At 39.6% G+C, this 26146-nt stretch overlaps 1 protein-coding gene across 3 annotated transcripts; it reads left to right on the top strand.

Annotated features, from left to right (window-relative positions):
* Positions 1 to 874: 874 nt before the first annotated feature.
* Positions 875 to 25779, top strand: gpsm1b (G protein signaling modulator 1b). Of its 3 annotated transcripts, none has more exons than XM_056403506.1 (14): positions 875 to 1146; positions 9620 to 9841; positions 10618 to 10753; positions 10904 to 11046; positions 12585 to 12708; positions 14596 to 14711; positions 14977 to 15132; positions 15244 to 15352; positions 15466 to 15580; positions 17522 to 17592; positions 17678 to 17848; positions 23188 to 23347; positions 23452 to 23657; positions 23820 to 25779. In XM_056403506.1, exons 1-14 carry the CDS (start codon positions 1085 to 1087, stop codon positions 24018 to 24020), a joined length of 1992 nt encoding a protein of 663 aa, XP_056259481.1. In that variant the 5' UTR covers positions 875 to 1084; the 3' UTR covers positions 24021 to 25779. The 3 variants fall into 3 exon arrangements, with proteins under 3 accessions (XP_056259481.1, XP_056259482.1, XP_056259480.1); XM_056403505.1 differs by having other exon boundaries at positions 876 to 1146; positions 23185 to 23347; XM_056403507.1 differs by lacking the exon at positions 17678 to 17848 and having other exon boundaries at positions 23185 to 23347.
* Positions 25780 to 26146: the final 367 nt, after the last annotated feature.

Below are 26146 nucleotides of genomic sequence, written 5' to 3'. Positions count from 1 at the left end.
GCAGTGAGGACAATGAAGTCATGTGCTCTGTGTTTTTTTACTGCGAACCTGTGGGTTTCAGAAGCCTGGGCTGATGTTATTCTGATTCCAGCATTTTTTTTAGATTTAGATTTGACTATGTTTAAGCTATAATTAAATTAAAAAGTAAAGGATTCAGTATTACACCATGGAGAAGACATTAAAACATTATTTAGTGTCAGTCTGTACAGTGCAGTATGGAAAATCCAAATACTTGGACTCAGCCTGGCTATAGCCTGATGTGGGGTTACCATATTGAATCATTAAGCATCAAACATTAGCATTAAGTAAAAGCAAACACATCATGTAGCATATGTGAGACACTGGCGAGGAACGGGGAAGTTGGGAGTATTTAAATGTGTTAATAGCATTTGACACGTTGAATAAATTTCTGTAAATAATACCCCTTATAGAGCAATTAACACCCCCTGAAAATCTTGTTGCTTGTCTTGTTGCTGAGCTCCAGGGGTTTTATCTTGCAGCAGTGTTGCACAGGTCTATGCTGGCACTCTGTGACATCACTGCGGGGTACAGGTGAAGGACATTGAAACACAGCTTCTTTTTAAAATCTTTAAAGATGAGACAAAAACTTACGAAAATTAAGAGAGGGGAGAGAAATGTGTCATCAACAATAAAACCCTGATTTTCTTTTTTTTAGTATGTTTATGTATAAAATGTGTTGAAAAATATGACAGACACAGTTTCCCCTTGCTCACCAGCAGCAGCAGCAGCAGTCAGTGCTCTCACACATAAGCAACTCCCTAGCCCGTGACGCGACTACGGGGGGAGGGGCTGAGTGTTTTTTATGGTTTATTTGCACAATACCTCACTTCCTCAGCAGCTGCCATTGCTGTGTGGTGAATGAGGAAAAGGGGTGAAGAGAGGGAGAGAAAGAGAGAGTGGTAAAGAGCGAGAGAGACAGGGAGAGAGGGGGAGGGAGGGACAGACAACTTGAGCGGCTCAAGAAAGGAGAAAACGGTAGCAGCCTCTGGAGGAAATAATTGTGAGGGGGCCCTCACAGCGGGAGGAAGCGAGCTAGGAGGCAGGCGAGATAAGCAGCGGTGCTATGGCTCAGTCGGCTGCTAACGGCGTGGACCAGGACCTGGCCAGCAAGAGGCTGCACTCAAGGTAGGAACCAGAGGGGGGGTACATCGGCAAACAAGGAGGGGGGGGTGTCAGCCTCTGCCTCGTAGCATGGTTAAAAAGAAAAAGGGAGCGGCTGAAAGGAGAGACAATAACAGAGGCTGCCAGCTCAAGGCTTTGCTTTACTAAGGAGGAGCTAGGCAGGGGGATCTTGACCAGCCAGCTTTCAGTGATTTAAAGCCCAAGACCCAGCCACAGTTTCAGCCAGAGCCCAGTTCCAAGCCTCATTCCTGGCTCGGGTCATTGAGCTGCTGTGGCTGGAATGTGCAGACTGAGAGGAGCCTCAAAAGATGTGGACGTAGGAGGAATATGGCAGAGAGAGAGAGAGAAAGAGAGAGAGAGAGTGGGGGTCTGTCTACAGGTTGGACACATTTGACAGCACGCATGGCTCTGGGTTAAACTGCAGCGAAGATCACACCATATGTGCAGGGTGATGTCAGTGATGTCACATGGATTAAACATGAACACAGATGCACCGGCTCTGTGGGGCAAAACTGTTGCCAGCTTTACCCCATGTTTGCATATTTGGTGTGAAATGTGATAACCGTCTTCTCTATCATTTGCAAATGTTCTCTCTTTTTTTTCCTTGTATCATCTGTATTTTTGTTCAGTTTGCAAGTCATGAAACAGTTTGAACTTAAACTTCTAACTGTCTGTCAACGCCGGTCCAAACTGAGTACTATTCTGTGAGATACAGAGGGTTATTTGAGTTTAGACATAGACCACTGATGATGAAAATTAGCACAATATCATTGTTACAGATATTTTCTCTATTAATAAATGATTTGCCTTTACATTGTCAGAAAATGGTGATAATGACCTTGATGATATATTCAGATGAATTGTTGTAGTCCACCAAGAGTCCACAACCCCAAAGCAAAGCATCACTTGAGAAGCTGAAAGCAAAACTCTTAAGCAGTTATCAAAAAACTTGCCTGAGCGATTGATCGATTATTCTTCAGCGCTACTTACTAACGTAGACTTACTTTCACCTGTTGATTTTTCATGTGTCGTGACATATCATAGACAGAATTGATCACATTTTGGTAAGACCTTTGAGAATGAAGCATCACTGCTTTGTATTTTGACAATCTGAAAATGACTAATCTCTTTATAACACTGAATTGATCAGGGACCTCCACATTTTTATTATCAGTCAAGTAGAATAAATTAGACAAATGACTGACAGATTATGCAGAGAGTTAGGGAAATTATGTAACTACTTATTGCATGGTGACATTTTCAAAAGGATTGATTGAAAGGCTACAATTCAAATCAAGGTGATATAGTTAGTAAGTAAGATAAGTAAACAGCTCGCTGTTTCATTTGTGGAGGACATATACTAGTTGTAATATACTTAAGTAAACGCATTTACAATGGTGACAATTTAACCATTATCAAACTAACAAACATTTATCAGAACAGTCTTTCACTCCATTTTTGGAGTAAAACATATTGTGACATTACTCATCCCTCCCCTTTTTAATTTTTCAGCCCAGTGTCTGTGACACAGAGCAGGCTGCTGGGAATGTTAATAACTGTTGAGTTGTGAAGTGACATTCAAAAGCCCTGCAAGGTTGTGTCATATCCCTGACACGCATATACACACACACACACACACACACACACACACACACACACACACTCACACACACACATGCACACACTTAAATACACACGCTCAAAGATAAATACACAAGCGTGAGGCACAATGCTGGTTATGATCATATGCCAGATCTGCCCTCTGTGATTGCTTTTCCATCTATTCTACTGATAAAGTCAATACATGACCTTTCTACAATGAGGGTTGTTGATATATTATCTGTAGGGTCTTTGTCAACAAAAAAATCTCATAAAATATGTTACATTCATTCTATTTATTGGATATTGCTAAAATGAAAACAGTGTCAGGCTGTGGATAGAAGCAACTCTGAAGAAGTTTCTTAAAAATTATGTGTCTACTTACATTAGATACATCAGGTAACTATTAAATTAGATTGTACTCACTGAGAGAGAAATTAATGCTTATGGTTGGAACATTTTTAAGCCACATTTCAGTTTAATTCAACATATTTTAAAGCCAAAGGCTGCAATGGACCTCCAGTGTGTGTAGCCACTTCAAATCTTGCAGTCCAAATTTTCAAATTACAAGCTCTAGAAATATGAAAATATAAAGTAATATTCTTCCTTACACCATGATCTCATTGCACAGCCCTTGAATGGTTTAAGTCATACGTTACAGAGAGTCCAAATCGTCCACCTCAAGGCTGCATTGTGGGGTTCTTCATGGGTCCCTGAGTACCGTTTTTTTCAGACTATAGCCAGGCTTATCTTGGCCGTGACCCCAATAATTTCAATAACATTTTTTCACTTATAAAACATCTTGAGGACAGTCATAAATGCAAGACTCAAAATTGACTTCAGCTCAACAAGAAAAACACTGTTGCAATGACTCAAGTCACAAACAAACCTTTATACGCCCATTTTATTACCCCTGTCTTTTAATTGACAGTAGCAGCCTTATCAAATCTGTCATACAGTCATGCTTTTTTCAACTTAGGCAGATTCTAGCTAATTAGTTGATTTAAAATTAATTAAAATGATTCAGTTAATCAGTTATCTCACAAAAATGAACCAATTTCTTTTAGAATTAATTGATTACAAAATTAATTAAATATCTGCCAAAAACCTTGAAATAGTCATTCATGCTTTTGTTTCATCATCATGCCTGGTCTTCTTTCCTCTCCACAATTAATCCAAAATGCAGCTGTCACGCACCAGAAAAACAAAAACTGGATGTCTAAGTCTATCTCTTCATTTAAGCCTCTTCATAAAATGCACTGTATAGTCTAGCCTTCCTGTTAGACCACACCATTTCTTTTATTGATTTAGTTTTTTATTGTCCTGGTTTATTACTATTCTTTTTTTTTTTATTGATGGTGCTATTGTTCTACTATTGTTCTCTTTGTTTTTATGAGAAACACTCCATGATTTGTTCATGTTTGTTGTTTTTACCCTCTAAAGCACCTTTTAAACATTGTTTTCGAAAGGTCCTTCATAAATAAATTTTATCTTTATCATGGTTAATCATTATTCATTTTTTGTCTGTTTTCTCTCATTATTTTCTAGGACCACATTAGATGATACTGCCCCATTAATATTGCTACTGACAGCAGGGTTAAGAGCTGAGGGAAACAGAATCATGGAGAATAAAAATGAAGTTTTACAAGAGAATCAGACAAAAGAAGAAAGAAGGAAACAGCTCTGCTCTAACTGAAAGAGACATGCAGTGCAAGAGGAAAATACATTCCTAGAGAGTTTCTCTATGGTTTCCTTGACAACTAGCCGTGGCACTCTGTAATTATGGCTGGATTACCACACTGAGTGCAGACTTTCTTAGCTAAGGCAAGACTCATGGGAACAGTAGTGCAGAACCTTGAGTATGGAATAAGGATCTATGACTAAAGGAAGAACTTATTTTTATTTAGAATAATTTGATGAAAATCCATCAGGTATTGATTCAGATCTCATATTCAGCTCGTGGTTTCATATCTGAACATTAATTACAATTGATAATTGAACTATTTATTATAGTTTATTGGTCCTTATGATTTATCCAGCTCCATTAACTATATCTGACAGTAATCTGGGGTATATTATGAGGCGATACATCACACTAATTAAAAAAAAGAACAAGCGGATACACTTTTATTGTAAAATGTTGCAGGAAATGTGTTTTGCAGAAGAATAAGTATCAAGTACAGCTTTAAACACAAACCCCAGACTGATACTGATTTTGGGTTTGTGCAGTTCTGGTCATGGGTATGTTATGCTTGAGAGGCAGTTTGGATCACATAAAGGCTTGTTAAATGAATCCGGACCAGCAACAAGTTTGTTTCAGACTGTTGGCACAAATGCTGATTGTTTAAATATAAGTCAAGGCTGTTGCACAGTTGTGGTAGGAAGTGTGCTCCAAGTGGAGTCACTGGATGGAAAGAGGTGGTATGGCAGGTAGAACATGTATATTGCAGCATATATTTTTTTCATCAAGTTGCTATTTTTTAGGTAGTGAGTTTGCATATAGAGCAGGGTGTCTGCATAATCAACAGTATGTGAAAAGGGGTGTACAGTACCATTTATGGACAGAAAGTCATGAGTAAAAGGTTTCTGACATGGCTAGGTCCTAACCACGTGGATGTAGACTTTTTACTGTTAATTTTTACTGAATTAGGTTTGTCATGAACATGATCTTCACATATTAATACCAACAATTTACACATTGTGATTCATGATTTGACAAAGGCTCATTGTTCACTTTATGCTTTCTTTTCTCTGAAAGGACAAACCTCAGACATGGCGTAGTTCAGCTTACACACAAACCTCACCTCGACCTCTCTAGCTTCCTCCCTGAAACCTGTCCAATGTGTCACATGTACTCTGTGCTGCCATGGTAACAGCTCTAGGAGACTCTCTCTTAGACCACAGGCAGGCTATTATGGGATGAGTGTCTCCCAAACAGACCAATTAGAGTGGTAATCAGAGGAGAGAAAGGCAGACTGCACAGATCCATTCTTCTGCCAACCACAGAGATGGCAAGAATGAAAGTCACTTTGTAAAAATCATCTCACAGAGACTAAAGCATTTTTAGTCTTTGATTTGTTGTCTCTTTGCTTTGCCTTTTTTTCGCCTTTCATGTCCATAAATGCCTTTTTCCTCAATGTTTTATCCCTCTGTCTGCCAGTTAACCCTCAGTGTAGTACTTTTTGTTTTCAGTCTTTGATCAAGATAAGTGACAATATACTGGCCTCTAATTTTACAACTACACAGCTTAAGATTTTTAGCCATGTCGCTAGGCCTTCTTAAAGCCACACCCATTTTCCACGAACTGTTTTACAGTTCAGTGATAGTTTATAGAGGCCCCATCACCATCTGCAGCTGGACTCGCTATCCCTCTGTGTCTTCACCTCATCCTCGGTCCCTCTTCTGTAACAACACCTCTGCAGCTGCCTACCTCAACTTTACCCCCTATAATTGGCATGCTTCCACAAAGACACTGCAGTGATGTCTTTGCAAAACCCCATCCTGTATTCCCTCCATTCATTCCTGTGAGGGACTTCAGAGCTTTAGAGTTCCCCCATAAATATTTCTTGCAGAAGTAGTTTCTGCTGTTTAATGCCAAGGAGATGACCTTGAATATTTCCATTGACTGTCTCTCTCTGTCTACAGTGATAACCAGCTCTGTCCACTTTCCAGAGCCCTTCTAAAAGATGTTTGGAGTACTTTCTGCTGCAAGGCTTAGATCTGTTTCTCCAACAACAGCAAGATTCATTTGTTATGAGTGAGGAAGGCAGTGTGGTCATTTCATCCCCAAGAGGACTGGAAGAGTGTTGGCGTAGGGTGATATGACAATACATACTTTGAGATGATACAACTTTGTCTGGTGTCAGAGAGTGATAGCAGCAACAAAGGAAAGAAAAGACTCTCATGGCGAGTTACACGCAAGGTCAAACGATTTCTTTTTTTTCAGATCAAAGAGGATATGCTTCTCTCTGGCTATCATCTCAGCCTGTGGTATCTGTGTGTGGTTTTGAGAAGGGTCATTGTAGGAGCCTTTTTTTTCCCACAGAAGACCAGAGAGAAAAGCACATGTGTAAATGATAAAGTTAATGATGAGGCTGAATTCCATTTAGCTCCTTCAGTTTCAGGGTCCTGGTAATGCTCTTGCTAGCTCACTGTCACACTGTCAAGGCTTACTGGGACACTTAAGTAGAGCTAGAGCACAGCTGTTGTTAATGTTATTAGTTACTCCTGTGTCAAGGTCAGTACATTTAGAAGTTGGGGATCCACTTAATTGTAATTTTTCATTGTAATTTGAAAGTAAAAAAAAAATGGTACGTGGTTATTGCTTTAAATATTATGTAAATTTTGTTTCTTTAGAATCAAAATATAACATTTAAAGGTTTTTACCAAGAAAAGAAGACAAACACATAAACACAAATGAAGAGTTCTCATCTATAAATTAGTTAGATTTTAGAGGAAAGTGAAAGTGCATGTGCAGTCTTGTCATTTATAGCCTCACCCCCTCTTCACTCATTGTCTTATTTGTCTTGGCTGGTGACCTAATAATGTTTCTGCTGGTGTCCGCAGATAGTTGGATTAGTCTGGGCCACTCGCTGAGCTTTGTTGCTCTCTACCAAGGAGGTGCAGGTTACTGGATTAGCCATTCTCTCTCTCTCTCTCTCTCTCTCTCTCTCTCTCTCTCTCTCTCTCCCTCTCTCCCCCCCCCCTCTGTCTCCCATTGGGGCATTGGTCAAGCTTAGAGGTATTTCACCCGCTTTGTTGTCACAGACTGTTCCCCCCTACTGTCACCCAGAATGTTCCCTTCATTATACCTTCTCCTCTTGTTAAAATGTGGCTCATAATGACAAAGCACAGCTATGGATGTTGCTGTCACAGCTGAGGACAGGTTGAAGAGGATCAAAAGAGGGGACACATTTCCATTGGGAATAGTCAGAACTCAGTGACATAACAGCAGCTGACATCTCAACCTCTTGATTACATCAACTTGGAGGGGTGAAACATGTCCTCTGTAGACTTTTAATCAACATGCTTTTGCTAAGAAATACATTTATAACTGGACCTGCTCTTTCGTGGATTTTTCAACAGCTCCCTCGTGACTGTCTCGGCTTCAGGAGTGGAGAGTTCACCGTTCAGTTTTTGGAATGTTCTCGAGGACTTGAAAAGCAGATGTGATTCTTGGCTGGTCGCGGACTGTGTGTGGAACTTCCAGCTGGAATGTGTCCAGGTTTGCAGCAACGTTGCTGACATTGTGGATTCTATTGGAGTTATTCAGTGGACAATATGGACTTCATATTGGTTTCTGGAAATTCCATCTGAATGACTTATATGACCTGATATCACTAAAAGTCTCAGCATTGTGTTATCAGTGATACTTGAATGAACTGCAATCTGTACGTAAAGACTTGCTCATTTCTCAAAGGTTTTGACATAGCTAGCTCTCGTTAGCCCCTACCTTCCCTCATGGCCGCTGAGCCTTGCCCTCTGACTGGGGCAGAGAGAGCTATGTGTAGACTGGTCCACCATGGGCCCCGACCTCAGGCTATGCTCAGGCCTTTACACTTGGAGCTACAGGAGTATGTGGACAAAACACGAACCAAACAAAAACACAGGTATTGCTCGAACACTGAAAAGGACCAATTCTGTGTTGATTGCGATGCTCCGTTTGGCAAACCAAATGACCATGGTGAGCTGCACTGATTCTAGATCAGGAAAAGTTAAGAAAATTTGACCAGGAGATCATGTGGGTAATGTAAATTACTCTTAATTACTACTTACAATCAATCCTTTTGGCATTGAAAAATGCCTACCATCGTAATTACAGAGATGGGTACATTTCCGTATACATCTTCACCTGACTACAAAAGGGAAACAAAATACAACCACCATCACGGTATGCATCTCTTTACTATACCTTTGTAATGGTGCCTTTTATAAAACTGATTAGATTCAAGGATAATCCTTACTTAACTCTACATTTTAGTACCTTATCTGGAATTTGGAGCCGCAACCAGATTGGCTGGTCTTCAGTTTATCCTGGATTATACAATGAATCTGGGATCTATACTTTCTGGATACAATTCACTGATTAGGCATTGTTGTACTTGTTGTGACCGCACTCGGTGTGAGCCAAATTGATTTTTATTAAGGACATAAATGGTCGTACACGCTGACTCACATCACCTATTTCTCATTTACCCACACACACACACACACACACACACACACACACACACACACACGCACTGTGTGGATACATTAATACTTTGATACATGATTTTGAATAGACACAAAGTTAAGTCAGCATCCTTGATCTAGCAGTTGCTATGGTGACCAAGGCAAGGTAGAAGTGGGGGAGAGGCTCTTCTTCACTTGTTATTTTGATAGTTGTTTCCTGAATGTGTGGCTTCTATTATATCGGACTAGCAACGTCAGTGAGCTGAGACACACTTGGATCAACAGGACTGATTTGCTGAATATTTTTTTCATATTCAAAAACACTCAAAAAGTGTGAAAAGGCAAGCAGTTTATTTGGCTTGATACAGCCGACTGATATGAATGCAAGAAATCTGTACGTCTTCATAAAGCCGACTGTAAAAAACTGGCAGATATGAGCAGTGCAACACCTTTTCAAGGTGCCTCATCTTGGAGCTGCAACTCAGTTGCTTAGGCAACAATCCACATATATGGCTACAGACCTTGTTGTCATGGTAATACTGGCCAGTTTGTTCCTCACCGTGAAAAGAAGTTGTACTGCCACTGTAGTAAGTGGCCATATTATATTGTAATTTGTACATTGTTCTTTCTCTGATAATGTGTAAAGACCTTTTTTTGTGTTTTTCTGTATGTGTGTGTGTATACCTGTGTGTGCAACATTAAGGATGGAGGCCTCTTGCTTGGAGTTGGCTTTGGAGGGAGAGCGACTGTGCAAGGCTGGAGACTTTAAAGGGGGGACAGCATTTTTTGAGGCAGCCGTACAGGTCGGCACAGAAGACCTGAAGACCCTCAGTGCCATCTATAGCCAGCTGGGCAACGCATACTTCTACCTCAAGGAGTACGGCAAAGCCCTGGAATACCACAAACATGACCTTACCTTAGCCAGGTGAGTTTGGACCCTTTAGTAATCTATTATTTGTTTTGAACACAGTTCCCAGCCGTGGAGAAAGGCGTGTATTTATTTATCCCAGCATTCCACACCAGATGAAACCCACACAAAAAGAGGCACACAGGCACTGAAATAGAGTACAGTATCATCTTAATACCAAAGGGAACTTATAAGCAGACAAATGGAATTAATAAAAACTGGCCAATAAATAAAGCTACATATATCACTACTAGTCAACACAATGAAAGAGAAGCTCTACTCAGTGCTGAGCTGGTTTCCAGTATGCAGGAATGATATACTAATGATGCTTCTCTTTGATGTACAGACAGTCTCAGAGGAGAAGGATCTGGGTTACCGTCTGCACCTGTTTTTTTCTTTTACTTAATCAGATGCCTAAAAAAAACAGGGATTTTATCATGTTGACATTCAGTCAGACAATGAAAATTCCAAGAAAAAGTGAGGGGACTTTCATATAGTAACAGTCAACGGCTACCAGCTGGATATTTATCTTGTATAAGTAATCCGCTCCCCTGCAGTGAGTGCAGCTGGTACTTCAGCAGGGAAGTGATTAAAAACCCTGGGGAGATTTACCTTGTTACATTACAGCCTCACCAGGGCCACCGGGACCTGGTCCTGGAAAGTAAGCAGCCAATTAAAAATATAATATACACATCTCCCAAATGAATCTTAATGGCTGTTGTTTAACATGAACATTAACATAGAAAAACTGTAGTCTTTGCTCCTGTGACTTAACTCTTTCTTTTCTTTTTCAGAACAATAGGAGACAGAATTGGAGAAGGGAAAGCCAGTGGAAACCTTGGTAACACATTAAAGGTGCTGGGACGCTTTGATGAGGCTGTGGTGTGCTGTCAAAGACATCTGGATATTTCTCAAGAGCAAGGTGACAAGGTAACATCCATGTTTGCCTCCTTGCATTCATTACTGAAAAACATACTTGACATTCACACACACACTGAAAGATCTTTCAGCATCCTTTTTGATAATGTTTTTCTTTTTTTTTTTTTACCTTCTCTGTATCTCTTTATTTTCTGCCTGCAGGTTGGAGAGGCTAGAGCACTGTATAACATAGGGAACGTGTTTCATGCAAAGGGCAAACAGCAGTTATGGGGCTGCACCCAGGAACCGGGGGACCTGCCTCCTGACGTCAGGGACACACTGCAAAGGGCCACTGGCTTTTACGAGTATGTTTAGTTGAATCTGCAACAGATGGATGTTTACAGTAGAAAATCACAATTACAGTAATAGACGAGAGTTAAACTGCATTTTTTTGTAGTGTCAAAAACTCCACAATATTGATAGTTTACTACACAATATTTTAGTTATACACAGAAATATCACTTCAGTTATCATGAGTTGACTCAACCTCTGGTTGTTATTACACCGTCAGCTGTTCCTGTCTGCCTTGCACATCTGGATTTGTGTTTCTCTGTTCTTTTTACCTGCAGATTTGCTCAGATTTTTACTTATATTTCAGTCCCAGCTTTTGGCTGAACCACCCGTTCACAATTTCACAACCCTTTTTAAGAACCACTCCAGACTTGATTTTAGCTGTATGGCCAATGTGTTCGATTGAAATGAACCACCCGATTTTGAAATGTTGTACACTCGTACGCAGAACATTAATTTCTTCGTCCCTGTTTAAAAACAGCTGCATACTTTACAGCTGGAACGCTGTGAGAATTGATTATGAGTTCTATCAGTTTTCAACAGACTTTCACTTTAAATTGTTGCTGAAGATTTCAATTTATTCTCATCAGACCACAAAATAATTTACCCTGTACTCGCAGTGATTCATTTGCCCTCTGGTAAACCTCAGGCTCATATTTGCTGCGGGTGAAAGTGGTTCTCTCAGGCTAATCTGCCTCATAGCCCCGTTTTGTGAAATACTGAATGGATTGCAGCCTTGTCAGATTTGTCCTTGGGTTACTCAGTCTGGTTGGAGAACAGCCTTTTGTAAAGAATTTGTTCACTCTTAAGAAATAGAATACATATGTCTCCACGCCACCATCTGAATTCTTTGTACAGATCTTTAAAGCAGAGCTTCTGCTCTGGCATGCAAGCTTATCCAGAGCTACTGTAAACATTTCTTTCCAAATCATGATCAGTTCAGTTGAATTGGTGTTGAAGCTAAATGGCATTTAAAAGAAGCTAACTGTACTTAAACTTACTGAGTAAATAAATTGAAACCCTACATATCAGGAAATAAGACAAACAAAACAATATACTTTGATTTTGTGTTTGTGTGTAGATCAGTGAAAAAAATAGAATATAATCCACATTAATCCAAAACCCTTTAGAAAAGTGGAATTTTCTGGTGGGATTGTGAAGCAGCTTGGTGCTGATAAATAGCAGCTTTTTAGCCATTTTTTAAAATAATGGAGTTTAACACCAAGAGGAGAACCTGTCAAAGGTGATTGCAATGATGCATTCATTAATACAATGGACATATTAAAGGTTTAATTATTTATCATATGTACGAACTTAGCAATCAGTCGTAACTAATCATCATGAACATGTTTGTTTTACACCAATATTTAGAAATATATTGTAGACGTTTCGTATATTTAGTTGCTCTCTAATGTTAGCATTGATGCATTGATTAACCGAAATGGATTACTGGATGGAGAAGTACAATGATTAAAATATTTAACTTATGTATTAACGTCACTGAACGTCACTTATGTACTGCTACTAAATCGGTGTCTACTTTCCTCTGCAGGATGAATTTGTGTTTGGTGAAAGAACTTGGAGACCGAGCTGCTCAAGGTAGAGCCTACGGTAACCTGGGCAACACTCACTACCTGCTGGGAAACTTTGTCGAAGCAATCAAGTTCCACCGTCAGGTGAGAAATCCAGAGTGTTTACCAGCGTCATGTTCATGGTGCTGTGCCAGAACAGAGCAGCGACCTTGCGTCAGCAGAAGAGCAGCCTGACTTTGCTTGTGACACAAGGTCATTCACCTCGCAGCTGTCCAGTGACGTGGCTGATCATGATATTGTCTGCACCAGATTGTGCAGAAAATGGACTTGATCACAAAGGAATTACAGATCAAAGAACTCTGCATTATAATTACCAAAAAAAATTAACCCATTTATACCGGATGCTGCATAGCGCAGCATTGTTGATTCCTCGTCATTTTCATGACGCATGCAGCATATAAATATGTAAAAATATATCATGAAAATGACGAGGAATCAACAATGCTGCGCTACGCAGCAGCCGGCAGAAGACTCAATGCTGCGCTACGCAGAAACCGGCGGGAGGGGCAATGTTGCACTACGCAGCATCTGGTATAAATGGGTTAATTAAATTGTTTCATCTTACAAATTCATGTAAACATATTATTGTATGTGCCAAAACCAAAACACACATCATGTTTTTATATCTTTTGTCGCTTCTACAATTCCTGGCCAGGGATCTTTGAGTGTCCTCCCTGAAGCCACACAACCGCATCACAAATTTGCAACTTGCCATCATTATCCTGTTCGGCCTCTTTTTTATGCTTCTGTCACATGTAGCCCAGAAGCAAGTAAAATAACTACTATTAATTATAACCACTTGTTACCACAAAACAAGTGGTCATTTAGTTTGTGATCAAACATGTTTGAGAGTTTTGAAATTAAACCTTGTACTAATCATTACTTACCTCCTCAAAGGTTATTTTTTCACTCCTTTCTGTTTGTTTGTTGGTTTGTCTGTTTATTTGTCAGCAGAATTACTTGAACTGATGTGCAACAAACTTGGTGGAGGGATAGGACATGGGCCAGGGAACAACCCATTAAATGTTTAGGGCAGATCCAGATAATTTATTATGAATTTTAATTTTTTTTTCTGAAGTCTGGTGTATGTGGCTTGACATTGGCTTTGGCGGAGGTCTGCGCTCTCTGAGTGCACTTCTAATTGATCATTTATTCATTCTATGCTTCCTGTTGAGGTGCAGTCAGACCACACTGCGCTTCATTTCAGTTAAGAAACAGATTCAATGCTCAATGTTGGGAAAAGCTCTTATGTAGTTTGCCTTGCACAGACAAATTTACAGAACTGACCTCTAATTCAGAAAGAACTGATAACTGTAATTTCATTCTGATTTAATACAAATAAAGCATGAAAGAGATACAGCATAGATGCCAGTGAGTGCAAGGACAGGAATAGAGGCTAAATACAGAGTAGTGTTTGATCCAAATGTGTGTTATTTTCTTGTGCAGTGCTAATGCTAGACAGCTAGTGCAGCTACCCCTTCGAGCAAATTTCACCTCTCAGTTTTTAAGTGGATCATGATCTCACACTTCTGCCAACACAGTGTGCAGAGAATGAAAGCCTCACATAGAAAAAAGAAGAAGAAGGGAATAGGTTTCATGGTGAATCAGTGGTAAGTATGGTTTCAGGCTCGCTCTCCCCATGTTTCCTGTCACTCTCCATTGTAAACCACTTTGCTCATGGGAGAAGCCAATCTCTCCTCTCTTCCCCATTACAAATCTATCAGTGTGCCACAGAGGGGTGCACACAGCTTACAAAGGGAGTCAGAGGGGCTGATTTGATGCACCGCTGCTATAGCAGCAGCTCTGGTCATGAAATAATGTGTCCAACAGAGCTTGCAACTTGAACTTGTGTAACAGTCTCTGCTTTGAGAAGAGAATTTGGATGAACTCACCTGCTCAAAAGAAGCAGCAGAATGAATAGATATTGTGTTGTTTTGGTTTGACTTGACCTTGCTGCTCTTTCATTCACAGCGATTATCCATTGCCAAAGAATTTGGGGACAAAGCAGCAGAACGGCGGGCCTACAGTAACCTAGGCAATGCCCTGATATTCCTGGGCCAGTTCAACACAGCCACGGAGTACTACAGGTGAGGAAAGAGGACAGCCTGACATCTAGTGGAGGGAAGAGGAAGTGAAGCAATTTCTGTGAAAGTGAAAATGTGTCAGAAGCACAAATTGAGTATGAAAAAGAAAAAAAGTTTTTTCTGGCATTTCTTTTTTATACGTAACAAATGTCTTCATTCATCCACCCTGTCGCACACAACAAACCCTTCTCTCTTTGTTACGTCTTCATTTCTTTTTCTTTTACTCACCTTATTCATTTCTTTGTTTTCTCTATTTCTCTCTTCCTAGAAAAACGTTGCAACTATCCAGGCAGCTGAGGGACCAGGTGATGGAGGCTCAGGCCTGTTACAGCCTGGGAAACACCTACACTCTTTTGCAGCAATATGAGAGGGCCATAGACTATCACCTGAAACACCTGTACATTGCCCAGGAGCTTACTGATAGGTAAAGTGAGAATAAATGATATGTAATGCAGAGACACAAAAAAAAACATGCATGTGCAGAGGAATGTTTTTTTTTTTTTTAAATAGTGTGTGTATGTCCATGCCTCTCTAGGGTTGGTGAGGGCCGTGCTTGCTGGAGTCTGGGAAATGCATACGTATCTTTAGGGAACCACAAACAAGCTCTGCACTATGCCCGAAAGCACCTGGACATCTCGAAAGAAGTGAGACATTTTCATAAACAGTAATTCAAAAAATAAAATGGTAAAGTTAAGTTATCTTGAATTTGAACTTATTTATTTGCCTCCTTGTTCCTGTCTCGTTGTGTCTCCCTCAGATCGGAGACAGAAACGGGGAACTGACAGCCAGAATGAATGTGGAGCAGCTGATGGAGGCTCTGGGGGTCAATGAGAGTGACCTTTCACCTTCCAGTTCAGAATTTGAGATGCAAGGTAACACTTAAAGTTCTTTCAACCTTCTGAATAAGATATTAGTGATTTATTAGGGAGCTTTTGGGGTCGCTGGCAGCCAGATTTAGTTACCTTTGGACACCGTTAGGCTAGCAGTTACCAGTCTTTATGCTAAGCTAGCTGCGCATAAACGCATACACAAATTCACAGAGTGGGAGAGTTTGATTTAAGAGCCTGTAATTTACTGTATGTTTGTCATTTACTCCCAGTGAATGTTATAAATGGAATGACACTTGACATCACTCATTATTACTTTGTCATTAACATGACACAGTTAATGTTCCCACTAATTATAGTTGTTCAGATAATGAGATACGGAGACGGGCAATGCCAGTTGGATTTACATATATAAATTTACATATGATGTATTACTCTAAGTGTAACAGAGTCAAGGTCTTTGTTCTTTAGTAAAACACAAATATTGCATATTGGAGTGCTTTAGGTACTAAAATAAATATATATTAAATCTGTTTGTCCTGTTGGTAATCATTTAAAAACAATGTGAGAATTAGATCTTTAATAATTGTACAAGTACAATGGTGTGCAATTAAGACACCTACTGTCTAGGCCCTTATATGGTAATAATTTAGCTTGTATGTAACACTTGAAGCTGGTCACATTTAGTGTCAAGGTCAACTGATTTCAGGTTTACTTAATGACATGCATGTTAGTGCTTCTCCTTATGATTTATTCAGCTGTCGATTTTGTATGATATAAAATGTTGTAATTCATATGCAACCACAGATTTGGTCAAACAAACAAACAAAAGAATCACATGGTGTCCTCTCTTACTCAGGAATGAAATAATGACTCGCCTTTGTCCTCTGCAACACGTGTTTTACATGGACTCACGTAACTTGATTTCTTGCACGTATTGTGAGTGAGTGCCTCCATTTCCTTGATCATGGCAGGGGAAGGGGTGCGGCGGATCAAAAAGCCCAACTCTGTGAATTTGTGCGTGTATTTTGATCAGGGACCTGTCTGTGTGCACACTGCAAACTGTGGTTAGGGGAAGTTGTCTTGGAGCTGTACATCATACATTAAAGAAATAGCCATCATGCTCTAGGAAATTGCTTTAATAGTATAGAATTTTTAGTAAAGAGGTTTAGTAAATGGGAATTATTAATCACCTTACATCTACAGATCATTTAATTGAATTAAAGCTATTTTAAATGTGTAGATTCTGCTCTTTTAACTTTTGCCTTCGACAAAAATAGCATGTGTGGGTTTGGAAGAGCTCTGAATACTGTATGTGTACACAAGGTGGCCATGTTAAATGTAAAACCAACTTCAGGTGGGACAGACATAACTGATAAACAGTGTCTGTGTTATGTCTGAACTAAATGTGACTGAGAGCGAGGAGGTGTGTATATTTTTGGGGTAAAATTAAGATTCTTGTTTTACCTCCAGCCTCAGGAAGACGGTTTGTTTCTAAAACACAGTCTGTTTTCAACATTGTCCTGAAATGATAAAGTTGATTATTATAGATTCCCCTCAAATGATCCACCAACTCAGGCAAGTGAGAACATTTCAAAACTCTATATAATGTAGTGTGGGGGAGCTGTACAATCTTTTATCAGTACAATCAGCCTGGCTTTTGTGTGATGTTTGCTTTTATGAACCCTTCTCCAGCCAGAAACTCACACCCATGTCCTACATTTCCCTCTCTGGTGCAGAGCTGGCAAACAGACTCTTATTCAGATTGTTTGCCCAGTTGTCTGCCTAAACCACACAGCCACAGCGGACATCATGGGACCACTACTGACATTACAGGCTGTTGCTGCTGCGAAAAGACAAACAAAGAGCGCCATACAGCTCCTGAAATGATTTTAGAATAAATTGCATGAGATATTCTAAAGTTGTAAGATATTTTAATGTGTTGTTTATTTACTTATCTTTTTTCTTTTTTTTTTTTTTCTTAAGGAGCAAGACCCAAATTCACCAAGAGAAACAGCATGGACAGTGTAGAACTGTGGAAGTACTCTTCAGATAAGGTGATTTCTCCCCTGTAAATGTGATCCCCCGCACCTCTCCCCAAACAGTTCTCAATCCCTCACTAACAATATGTTTTTATTGCAGAATGGTGAGAACCAAGAATTGGAAAGTATACCAAGGAGATCCAAGAGTCAGCTGTCACAGCCCGGGAAAAGGAAAGGCTATCCCGACAGTCAGTCATCAGATGAACGGCCGTGGTTAGACTCGCCTGTAGACACTGACGACATCACTGTGCAAGTCCCGCCTCCAGTGCAAGTGAGTTGCTTTATCTTTACTGCCTTTTTTTTTTAAGCCGAATGTGCCAATGTGTTACTCATGTGGCACCAGGTACAAGCTTATCTCGGGACAGTAGCCAGCCTAACTGCTTCCCCTTGTTTCCAAACTTTATGCTAAGCTAAGCTAACCAGCTCCTCACAGTAGCTTCATATTTATCATACAGACAAGACAGTGGTATCAATCTCCTCCTCCAACTCTCAGCAAGATGTTGAATAAGTGTCCAGTTTCCAGTAAATCAAGTATCAACATTCAAACACTCCTCACTGTTTAGATTTAGTCATTACAGCTTTAGGTAATAAGAATGATAAAGACTTAAGATATTGCTATTTTCCTCTCATTTTTTTCTTCTAATAGTAAAAAAAATACTCCTCAAGCTAAATTCAATTTCATGCCTCAGTCTATTAAGCAGCTCACCAAAATGTGTAATAATAATAATAATAATAGTCCCTTGTTCATATTTAGCTTAAATCTAAGATATGCCAGCATTTTAATTCAATCACTTAGAGCCTACCTGAGAAAAAGAACTCGGTTTTCTCCTTTTTCTGTTCTTCATCTCCTGTCCAACATGTCCTCAGGGCTTCTGCTTTAAAGAGAAGATGAGAGAAATTAGAGAGAGATTAAATTGGGAACATTACTTTTAATTTCCCGTGAGGTTCTAGGTATATAAGATGTCAGCTACAGTGTAAAGGTATCTTCTCATGATATGCCAACTGCGATCCATTTGCTGTGAACTAAATTCCAGATGAAGATGCTGTTTCACAGCTGTTGTATCCTTAAACTTCAGTGTCCCCACGGCACCTAATCACGCCCTGATTCTTTAACAATGCAAATTGTTGTAATCAGGAGGCTGACATCTGAGAAAAGAGGCAGAAATTACTGGGTTGCATGATGATAGTTCATCACAAGGGACTGAAAATAGCATCCAAAACTAAATGTTGGTAATCCTGCTGACATTGAAGCATACCCCTTCTTCAAATCTGCCAGTCTTTTAAAGCCAGTTATGTGTCTATGAACTTGCTTTTTCCGAAAACTATAAATCAGAGAGAAATCCACCTTGAAGTCATTAGGATGTATCCTCAGGGGCAGTTATAAAATAGATAGTACACCAACTTTGTTGAACCGTCAAATGATGATAAAGTTTAATTATCATAATGAGGTTCACATTCTAGCATAGTTACTTCTTGTGAACCGATTTTATTGTTGAACAAAAATGTCAGAGCCCAATTTTTTTTTGTCACTGAAGCAGCAGATTTTAATTCAACAAATTCAATCTGATTCTGGTTTGTTGGTTATTTAATTTTATGGATTTAGGTGGATGGATGCACATCCATGAGTATTGACTGAACTGTTCCAGGGCTGTAATAACATATGGTTCAGTTGTTGGAACAATATCAACTCAAGGACCACTTACTCAGTGTTTTGAGGAGCTTCTGGCTGTTTTATACAGTCTTCATGAGTAGATGGAGTGAGCCCCGTTATCCATGTTGGGAACAGCAGTTGATAAAACGTTCTCAACCCAGGGCTTACTTATTTGCTTGTCCCAGAGCTTTCACTTATATTACATGGTCTTCATCAGCAGAATGTACTGGAAACTGTTAGTAATTTTTTAAACATTTAACATTTTTAAACTTGATGTAAGACAATGGTAGACAATAAATTTGTGGGGTGAAATTACAATTTTGGCTGGTTGATTTCACCAGCTAACACTAGCTTCATGCTATCTCTGGCTGATTTCACAGTTTCCAGCTGACTTGCTTTAAAACTCTAAAGGATCCTCACTAGATGATGATCCATGTTGAAGACATGGAAATACAGGAACAGCATTGTTCTTGTATTGCAATGTAGAGCTAAGTATCATAGAGAAAAAGCTGTAATTGTTGAATTGCTGTTTGGGCTTGTGGCTGAGCAAACGGTCAGCTGATGATTACGTTTGGTTTTAAATTTATAATTTGATTTAATTTTTGCCTGCTGTAAATTTTCCTCCATTCCCCACCTGTAATTAATACCTTGCCTGAAAACAGAAGAGGTTAGAAAGCACCACCCCCTCCTTTCACACACACACACTCACACATGAATGATTTAATTTCTTTACCTCGATCACTCTCTTTCTCCCTCTCTTCTTTCTCTCATCATCATCACGTGTCCCTCTCTCACTCCCTCTGTCCCTTTGGCCTACTTGATTAATTGGACAATACAGAGAGGGAAGTGAGGAAAACCACACAGAGACCACGGGGCCAAGGACACAGGACAGAATAAGCTATAAGTCACAGCTGATTAGTGTGCACAGAGCACGCAAATAATCACAGGGAGATGTTGTTAATGTGAATGGTGGTTAAAAAAAACAACCTTTGATTATGAATGGTATATGAGTTTTTGAAGAATTGAGTGCTGGCGTTGGTGGTTCTAGTCATTTTCGGGTAGTTGATCTCTGCTGGCTGCCAGTGCTGGCATGCAATTTACTCATAACTGTACCCATCCTTACACCCCCTTTCTCCCCACCTCTCATTTGCACCCGCTTCTCCCCTCTCCCCCCAACCCTCAGCTCTCACTCTCTGCCGATAATGTGACCTTGATCACAGAGCCGCTACCCTCCCCAAAGGGTCAGCCCCCCCTGCTTCCCATAATGAGTTGTTTTCCCACAGTGAGTGAACGGGACAAAAATGGCCTGCAGGAGAGCCGCAGAGATAGAGAGAGAGAGAGAGAGAGAGAGAGAGGGGAGGGAGAGAGAGGGGAGGGAGAGAGAGGGGAGGGAGAGAGAGGGGAGGGAGTGGATGGTAGAAATTAAAAGAGGGCTGAAACAGAGGGATAGACGAGGAGAGGAAATTAGAGGGAGGGAGTTGAGTACAGCAGGAGAGCAGTGAGAGAGAGAGAGAAAGAGAGAGAGAGAGTGAGAGTGATGTAAAGTGGTGGGTTAAAGTAGGAGAGAAGGAGGTGTGAGTGAGGCATGTGGACAAAGTGAAGGGGAAAGAGAGCTCAGAGAGAAATGAGAGAGAGAGAGAGTAGGATAGATAGAAGACAAAGAAGAAGTGCTGCTGGTAAGATGTTTCATTTATGTTTTTACAGCTTGAACAACAACATGGTGCAAAGGATACCAGAGGTTACTGACTTTCTTTTCCGTTAGCGTTTTGACACATGGAAGTGTGTATTTGCAGTTTGTGTGTTTATATTGTTACTGTAGATATTTTACACTTTTCTATCAATAGCGAAACTTTCGTTTGTTTGTTTGAGTTTCTGATACAATAGTTACCATAGAAAACAGAAGATTCCTAGAATAGAGCTGCTTGTAATCAGGTGTCCGTTGACATTGACCTACTTCACATCTTGCTGTAGGCAAAGTGATTTTAACTTTATCCACTAGTTGGTGTTAAAGATGTCATATCTTATACTGTTTTGGTTGTACAAGTTTTAATGGTGAATATTGACAGTCATGTTTGTACTAGGGGTAGTTTTTTAAGGCGGGGGAGGGAAGTATGGTCAGAAAGCTTCTATAATGAGGACACCATCGACATGTTTCGATCTTCTGTTGACCTCGGCTCCCCTCAACCTGCTGTGAGACTTTTTGTTAATGTTCAGGCAACCCAAATTCCTTTTGCAATGTAGCGGCTGTTGTTCATTTTTTTTTTACTAAAGTGTGAAATGTGTTGTGGAATATGAGGAGGATGAGTCTTAATTAATCTTCATTTCAGTGAACTAAAGTTTAGCTGAAGTTTAGTGAAATGTTTGTGTGTTTATAATATTTCACTGTTAAATATTCTGTGTTTTGACTGGCTGAAAAATGATTTTATTGCTTAATTTTAAAAGTTTTGGCCAAAGCTTTATATGGACATTTCAACTCCTCTCTTTGCAGCAGTTCATGTTCCAGATTTGAGGGGATTCCAGTGTTTACTCTGCAAAGTTATGCAGAGATCTCTGTAAACCTGCTTCTTGGAACAGACCCTCTAAGGAAAACCCTTTTTGTAGGAATAGATGGAGAAAGTACAATTTTGCCTACTCTAGTATTTAAGTGTATTCTTTTGTTTTTGCTTTTATCTGATCTAAATTCCTCTGTTGGCAGTTTTGGCTGTTCCCAGATAATTTCTCTGTGAGCCAGCAGCTAGACTTTTATTTATAATTTCATAACACTGCAGCCTGATTGCCCGAATTTTTCAGTAGCGCTGGTCAAACATTAGTCATTCCACATCTGATTTTCTAGCTGAGTGTATTTGCAGCTAAAGAAAAATTCACTTAAACACAATATTTATACTGTGACACTGGGTGAGAGAACATGATTCAGCACAAAATGAGAGAGGGCTTCTGGGTGTTATTTCGAAATAGATAAAGAATGAAGTACTGTCAGTGAGATTTCAATGATTGAATCATTGATCAGCTGATCATTAATTAGAGTTGCACACTAATTTCCAGCGCTGCCAGCTGATTTGAAATCAACGCCTGGTGTAACGATGCCACTGCTCATGTGTGAAAGTTAAAACCAAAGAAAACCATTATTTAAAAAAACTTAAAAGTGCCACTTTCACCTATTTGGTAAAAAATAAATAAAACTAAAATGCAACAAACAAGTAAAACACACCACACATATTAATATTCTATCATATTTAGTTATAACTAATCAACATGCATAACTTAGTTCCTCAAAAGCAGCTGTGTGTGGCAGCTAAAGCTGTATGTGTTCATATTGCCATCTGATTCATCGGATCCCATTTACAGGTTACCACTGTGAGCTATTTTACTTAGATGTAAATGGGTTGTATTTTTACACAACATTTTATGATATTGTCCCACCTTCAGTATCTAGGCCAAGGTACTCTCACCACGAAGGACATCCCTTGAGAGTTAATCAGATTATTTCTCTCCTAGGCAAATTGGCCATCTTGAAAATCCTCATTATGCAACTCATAATGGCACCGAGTTTAATTATTCCACTGGCAGATTATATTTCCTGGACATATAGTAGAGTTCAGTAAAAACCAGGTGAACTGCATTCTCTGTCATGAGCTTGAAAAGATTCAGTTGCGAGTGGCTTGCGCTGTAGAGTGCAACGAACCAACGTATCATGTCTTAGCTTCTCAAGAGTGAAATAAAAGCCTGTATGAGAAAATGCATCGACAAGTGGAGGGAAGTGGAGCCAGAGACTAGCTTGGAGATGGGGCAGTATCTGTATCTATAGTGGGGAATATGTAGTCAACCAACGATGGAAGGAAATCCAGTAAAAGTAAATCGACACATGACAGGAATTCCAGATGTAAGAGGGATGGTCTTGGTTTATTTGTGCAGAACAAGAATGAGAGCGTTTTACTAACTGGTCGTTTTCATTTCAGAAGCTGGGCCGTGACCCCTCCGATGAAGACTGCTTCTTTGACCTCCTCAGCAAGTTCCAGAGCAGCCGCATGGATGACCAGCGCTGCCATCTTGATGAGCCACAGAACGGAGACAATGGAGAAGGTGCTGCGAACTCCATGCCGTCCCTGAACGAGATGATAGGTCAGTTGATCTTCGGTATAGATCTTTAGCTATTTGACAGCTGAACTCCTTTCAAATGAGATGTGTGACATTCATTCTCATTGGGCTCTTCTCTCTTCTCTTAGATCCTGCAATTACCACTTCCCCCCAGACTGAGGAGCTGTTTGATTTGATTGCGAGCTCTCAGAGCCGCCGTCTTGATGACCAACGGGTTAATGTTGGTAGCCTTCCTGGCCTGAGGATTACCCATAACAACCTGGGACACCTGGTGGGTGAGGGAGATCACCAAGAACCCAGTGATGACTTCTTCAACATGCTTATCAAGTGCCAGGTAAGGCCACAATTATCATATGAAGTAAAGTCAAGGGTTTAATCCTCTTATATTCTTAATTATTAGTCTTATAGACTTTGGAGATACTTTCTTTTTTCTTTACCAAATGTCAAGCATTCATTCAGTGGTGTCTGTAAATGATTTCATCTCTCTCAACTTCAGTCCTCCAGGATTGATGATCAGCGGTGTTCCCCGCCAGAAGCCGGCCCCCACGCCCCCACAGTGCCTGATGAAGACTTCTTCAGTCTAATCCAGCGGGTGCAGGCCAAGCGTATGGACGAGCAGCGTGTCCAGCTGCCCACAGACGACCAGGACAACCCCCAGTCCCCTGATCCAGAGCCACCTGGTGGATTTTCCAGCTAGGACTTGGTGAATAATACCGCATGACTTAGTGTCAAAGAAAATAAAAGCAGACGGAAGGAAAGAAGGATGAGCCAACATTTAAAAAAAAAAAAAAAAAAAAAAAAACAAACAAAAAAAAAAAAAAAACCACAGCACTCAAGGCTGAACTAACACGATTTTTTTGATAGCAAGACAAATTCCATGTGCAATAGGTGGTACCCTGTCAAATATTGCTCAGTGTATTATGTTATAGATGTCTAAATGTAACAGGAAAACAAGCAGGATTTAAGCTCGGTGGTGTGGGGACGAAGATGATATACTGTAAGGGATGAAATATGTACTCAATCTAATGCCTTAATCAGCTAATTTTAAGACTCAAGATTGTATACCCTGGTGTCAGATATGTTTTTTAGAAGCACGTGATGGGCATACAGTGTAATATAAACAATTGGTGTGGAGACGTACCGTGTGAGTCATGGAGATCACAAAAAGATTTAATGATAGAAACAGAATTTTATGGAAAATACAAGAGAAATGAAAGATTTGCACTGAAATCTTAATTTGAAGTCTGATCACTTTCAACAAAAATGTCAGTTCAGTTATACATGGATCAGTGCTGCTTTTATCATTACAATTTTTCTGGTTCCCACTACTCATAGAGACTGGTGTTATTTGTGCAGTAACAGTATTAGGAAGAGCCTTCCAGTGTTAAACAAACGGCTTTGGTCCGTTTAAACGTTCCACTGATTGATAACCACACATTTAAATTGACTGAACCATCAACATAAATGTTATTTATGTCCATTTAATGCATCGGTCTCTTCACACAGTTTGCAGTTACAGAGGTTACTGCGCAAATGATATGAAATAGCTGCTTGTTTTATAGATTCAAGATTAGAGATGTGTGATAATTCAAGCTCCAGTTGATGTCTCCGCTTGGCTTTTAAAGTGATGCTATCTGCTGCCCATACTGTTCTGAACGTTTGATAATGGGCTACTACTTACTGCCATTTTTTATTAATTAACATAGAAATAGAAGCAGATTGATGAGATGGATGCTTCATATATTGAGGAATCTAATACAATGAACAATATTGAGTTCTAGGTTGTGGTGCTGGTATAGTGCCTCCCTGTGGTCAAAATTTTGAATTACTTCTGTGAAAAACAGAGCACACTCAGTTCTTGAATATCTGTAGGACCACACTGTAATTATGATATTCTGCTCCAAACTTTCCTCTGGTTTCAGCAACAAAGTTTTGCTAACTTGTACCATGAAATGGAGATTTTTGCAAAAAGAATAGTTGAAGCCTATTGTGCGTTTTTTATCCATTTGTTGCTATGAAAACAAGAGGGATAAAAAACAACAGAAAGTACATTTTAATTGGCTCAGTTTGAAAGTTTTTGCTGCATAAAATCCAAAATATTTGATCTTACCTATGGGCTTGCTTTTTATTCAAAAGTAGTGCTTACCTCATTTTTGTACCTCAAACCTTATAAGAACCATGAAGATACTGAATTCTGAACCAGGATGGATCATGTAATCATGTAAGTTCGTAGTGGTTATGGTTGATTCATCTCTATTTGATAAACAACACATTGGGAGCTACATTTAATATTTTTCTTTTTCTGTTTTTTGTGAATTAACATTTTTAGAAAGTACCTGGTACGCTTCTATTTGTCTTTGCCATAATTTGTACATATAAATATATTTTGTATTTATGTTCCATTTGAGGACATGAATATGTCCCTTCATGCTTTTAATAAAATGTTTCAGATGTTTCGTTGGGCTCTGGTTTTGTTTAGTTTTGGGGGGGGTGAATAGGGTAGCTTTTGTAAAGTTTGCACTCTTAAATTCCTGTTTTTAAGCTTAGGAAAACTACATGTGTAACATGGACCTGTATTGCACAGAATTTCATTAGAAAATAATTCCTAGATCCACCGAGAACAACGAAACGATGGATTTCTCAAGCCCAATCCTTAGTGGAACAAAGAACAAAGGGCTAAACAAACCTGTTGGTTCACTTCCAGTTTGTTTGCATAACCAAGATTGAGTTGGAACGTAAAGAAAAAAATGCAGTCATCTGCTGTTAGCAGCTCTGATTAATTTACATTAAGTAAAGCACAATTTTTTTATTTTGCTGGGATAC

Source organism: Seriola aureovittata, chromosome 18, assembly GCF_021018895.1.
Source record: "Seriola aureovittata isolate HTS-2021-v1 ecotype China chromosome 18, ASM2101889v1, whole genome shotgun sequence".
In the NCBI taxonomy this organism is placed as follows: Eukaryota; Metazoa; Chordata; class Actinopteri; order Carangiformes; family Carangidae; genus Seriola; species Seriola aureovittata.
Note: the sequence above shows the minus strand (reverse complement) of the source record. Positions and strands in the feature narration are given on the sequence as shown.

Bases quoted from the DNA above. Each gene is read 5' to 3' on its own strand.
- gpsm1b (XM_056403505.1), top strand. From the start codon at position 1,085: ATGGCTCAGTCGGCTGCTAACGGCGTGGACCAGGACCTGGCCAGCAAG. The intron at 9,842-10,617 runs GTGAGTTTGGAC...TTTCTTTTTCAG, and splicing joins CATGACCTTACCTTAGCCAG to AACAATAGGAGACAGAATTG. The intron at 14,712-14,976 runs GTGAGGAAAGAG...CTCTCTTCCTAG, and splicing joins ACAGCCACGGAGTACTACAG to AAAAACGTTGCAACTATCCA.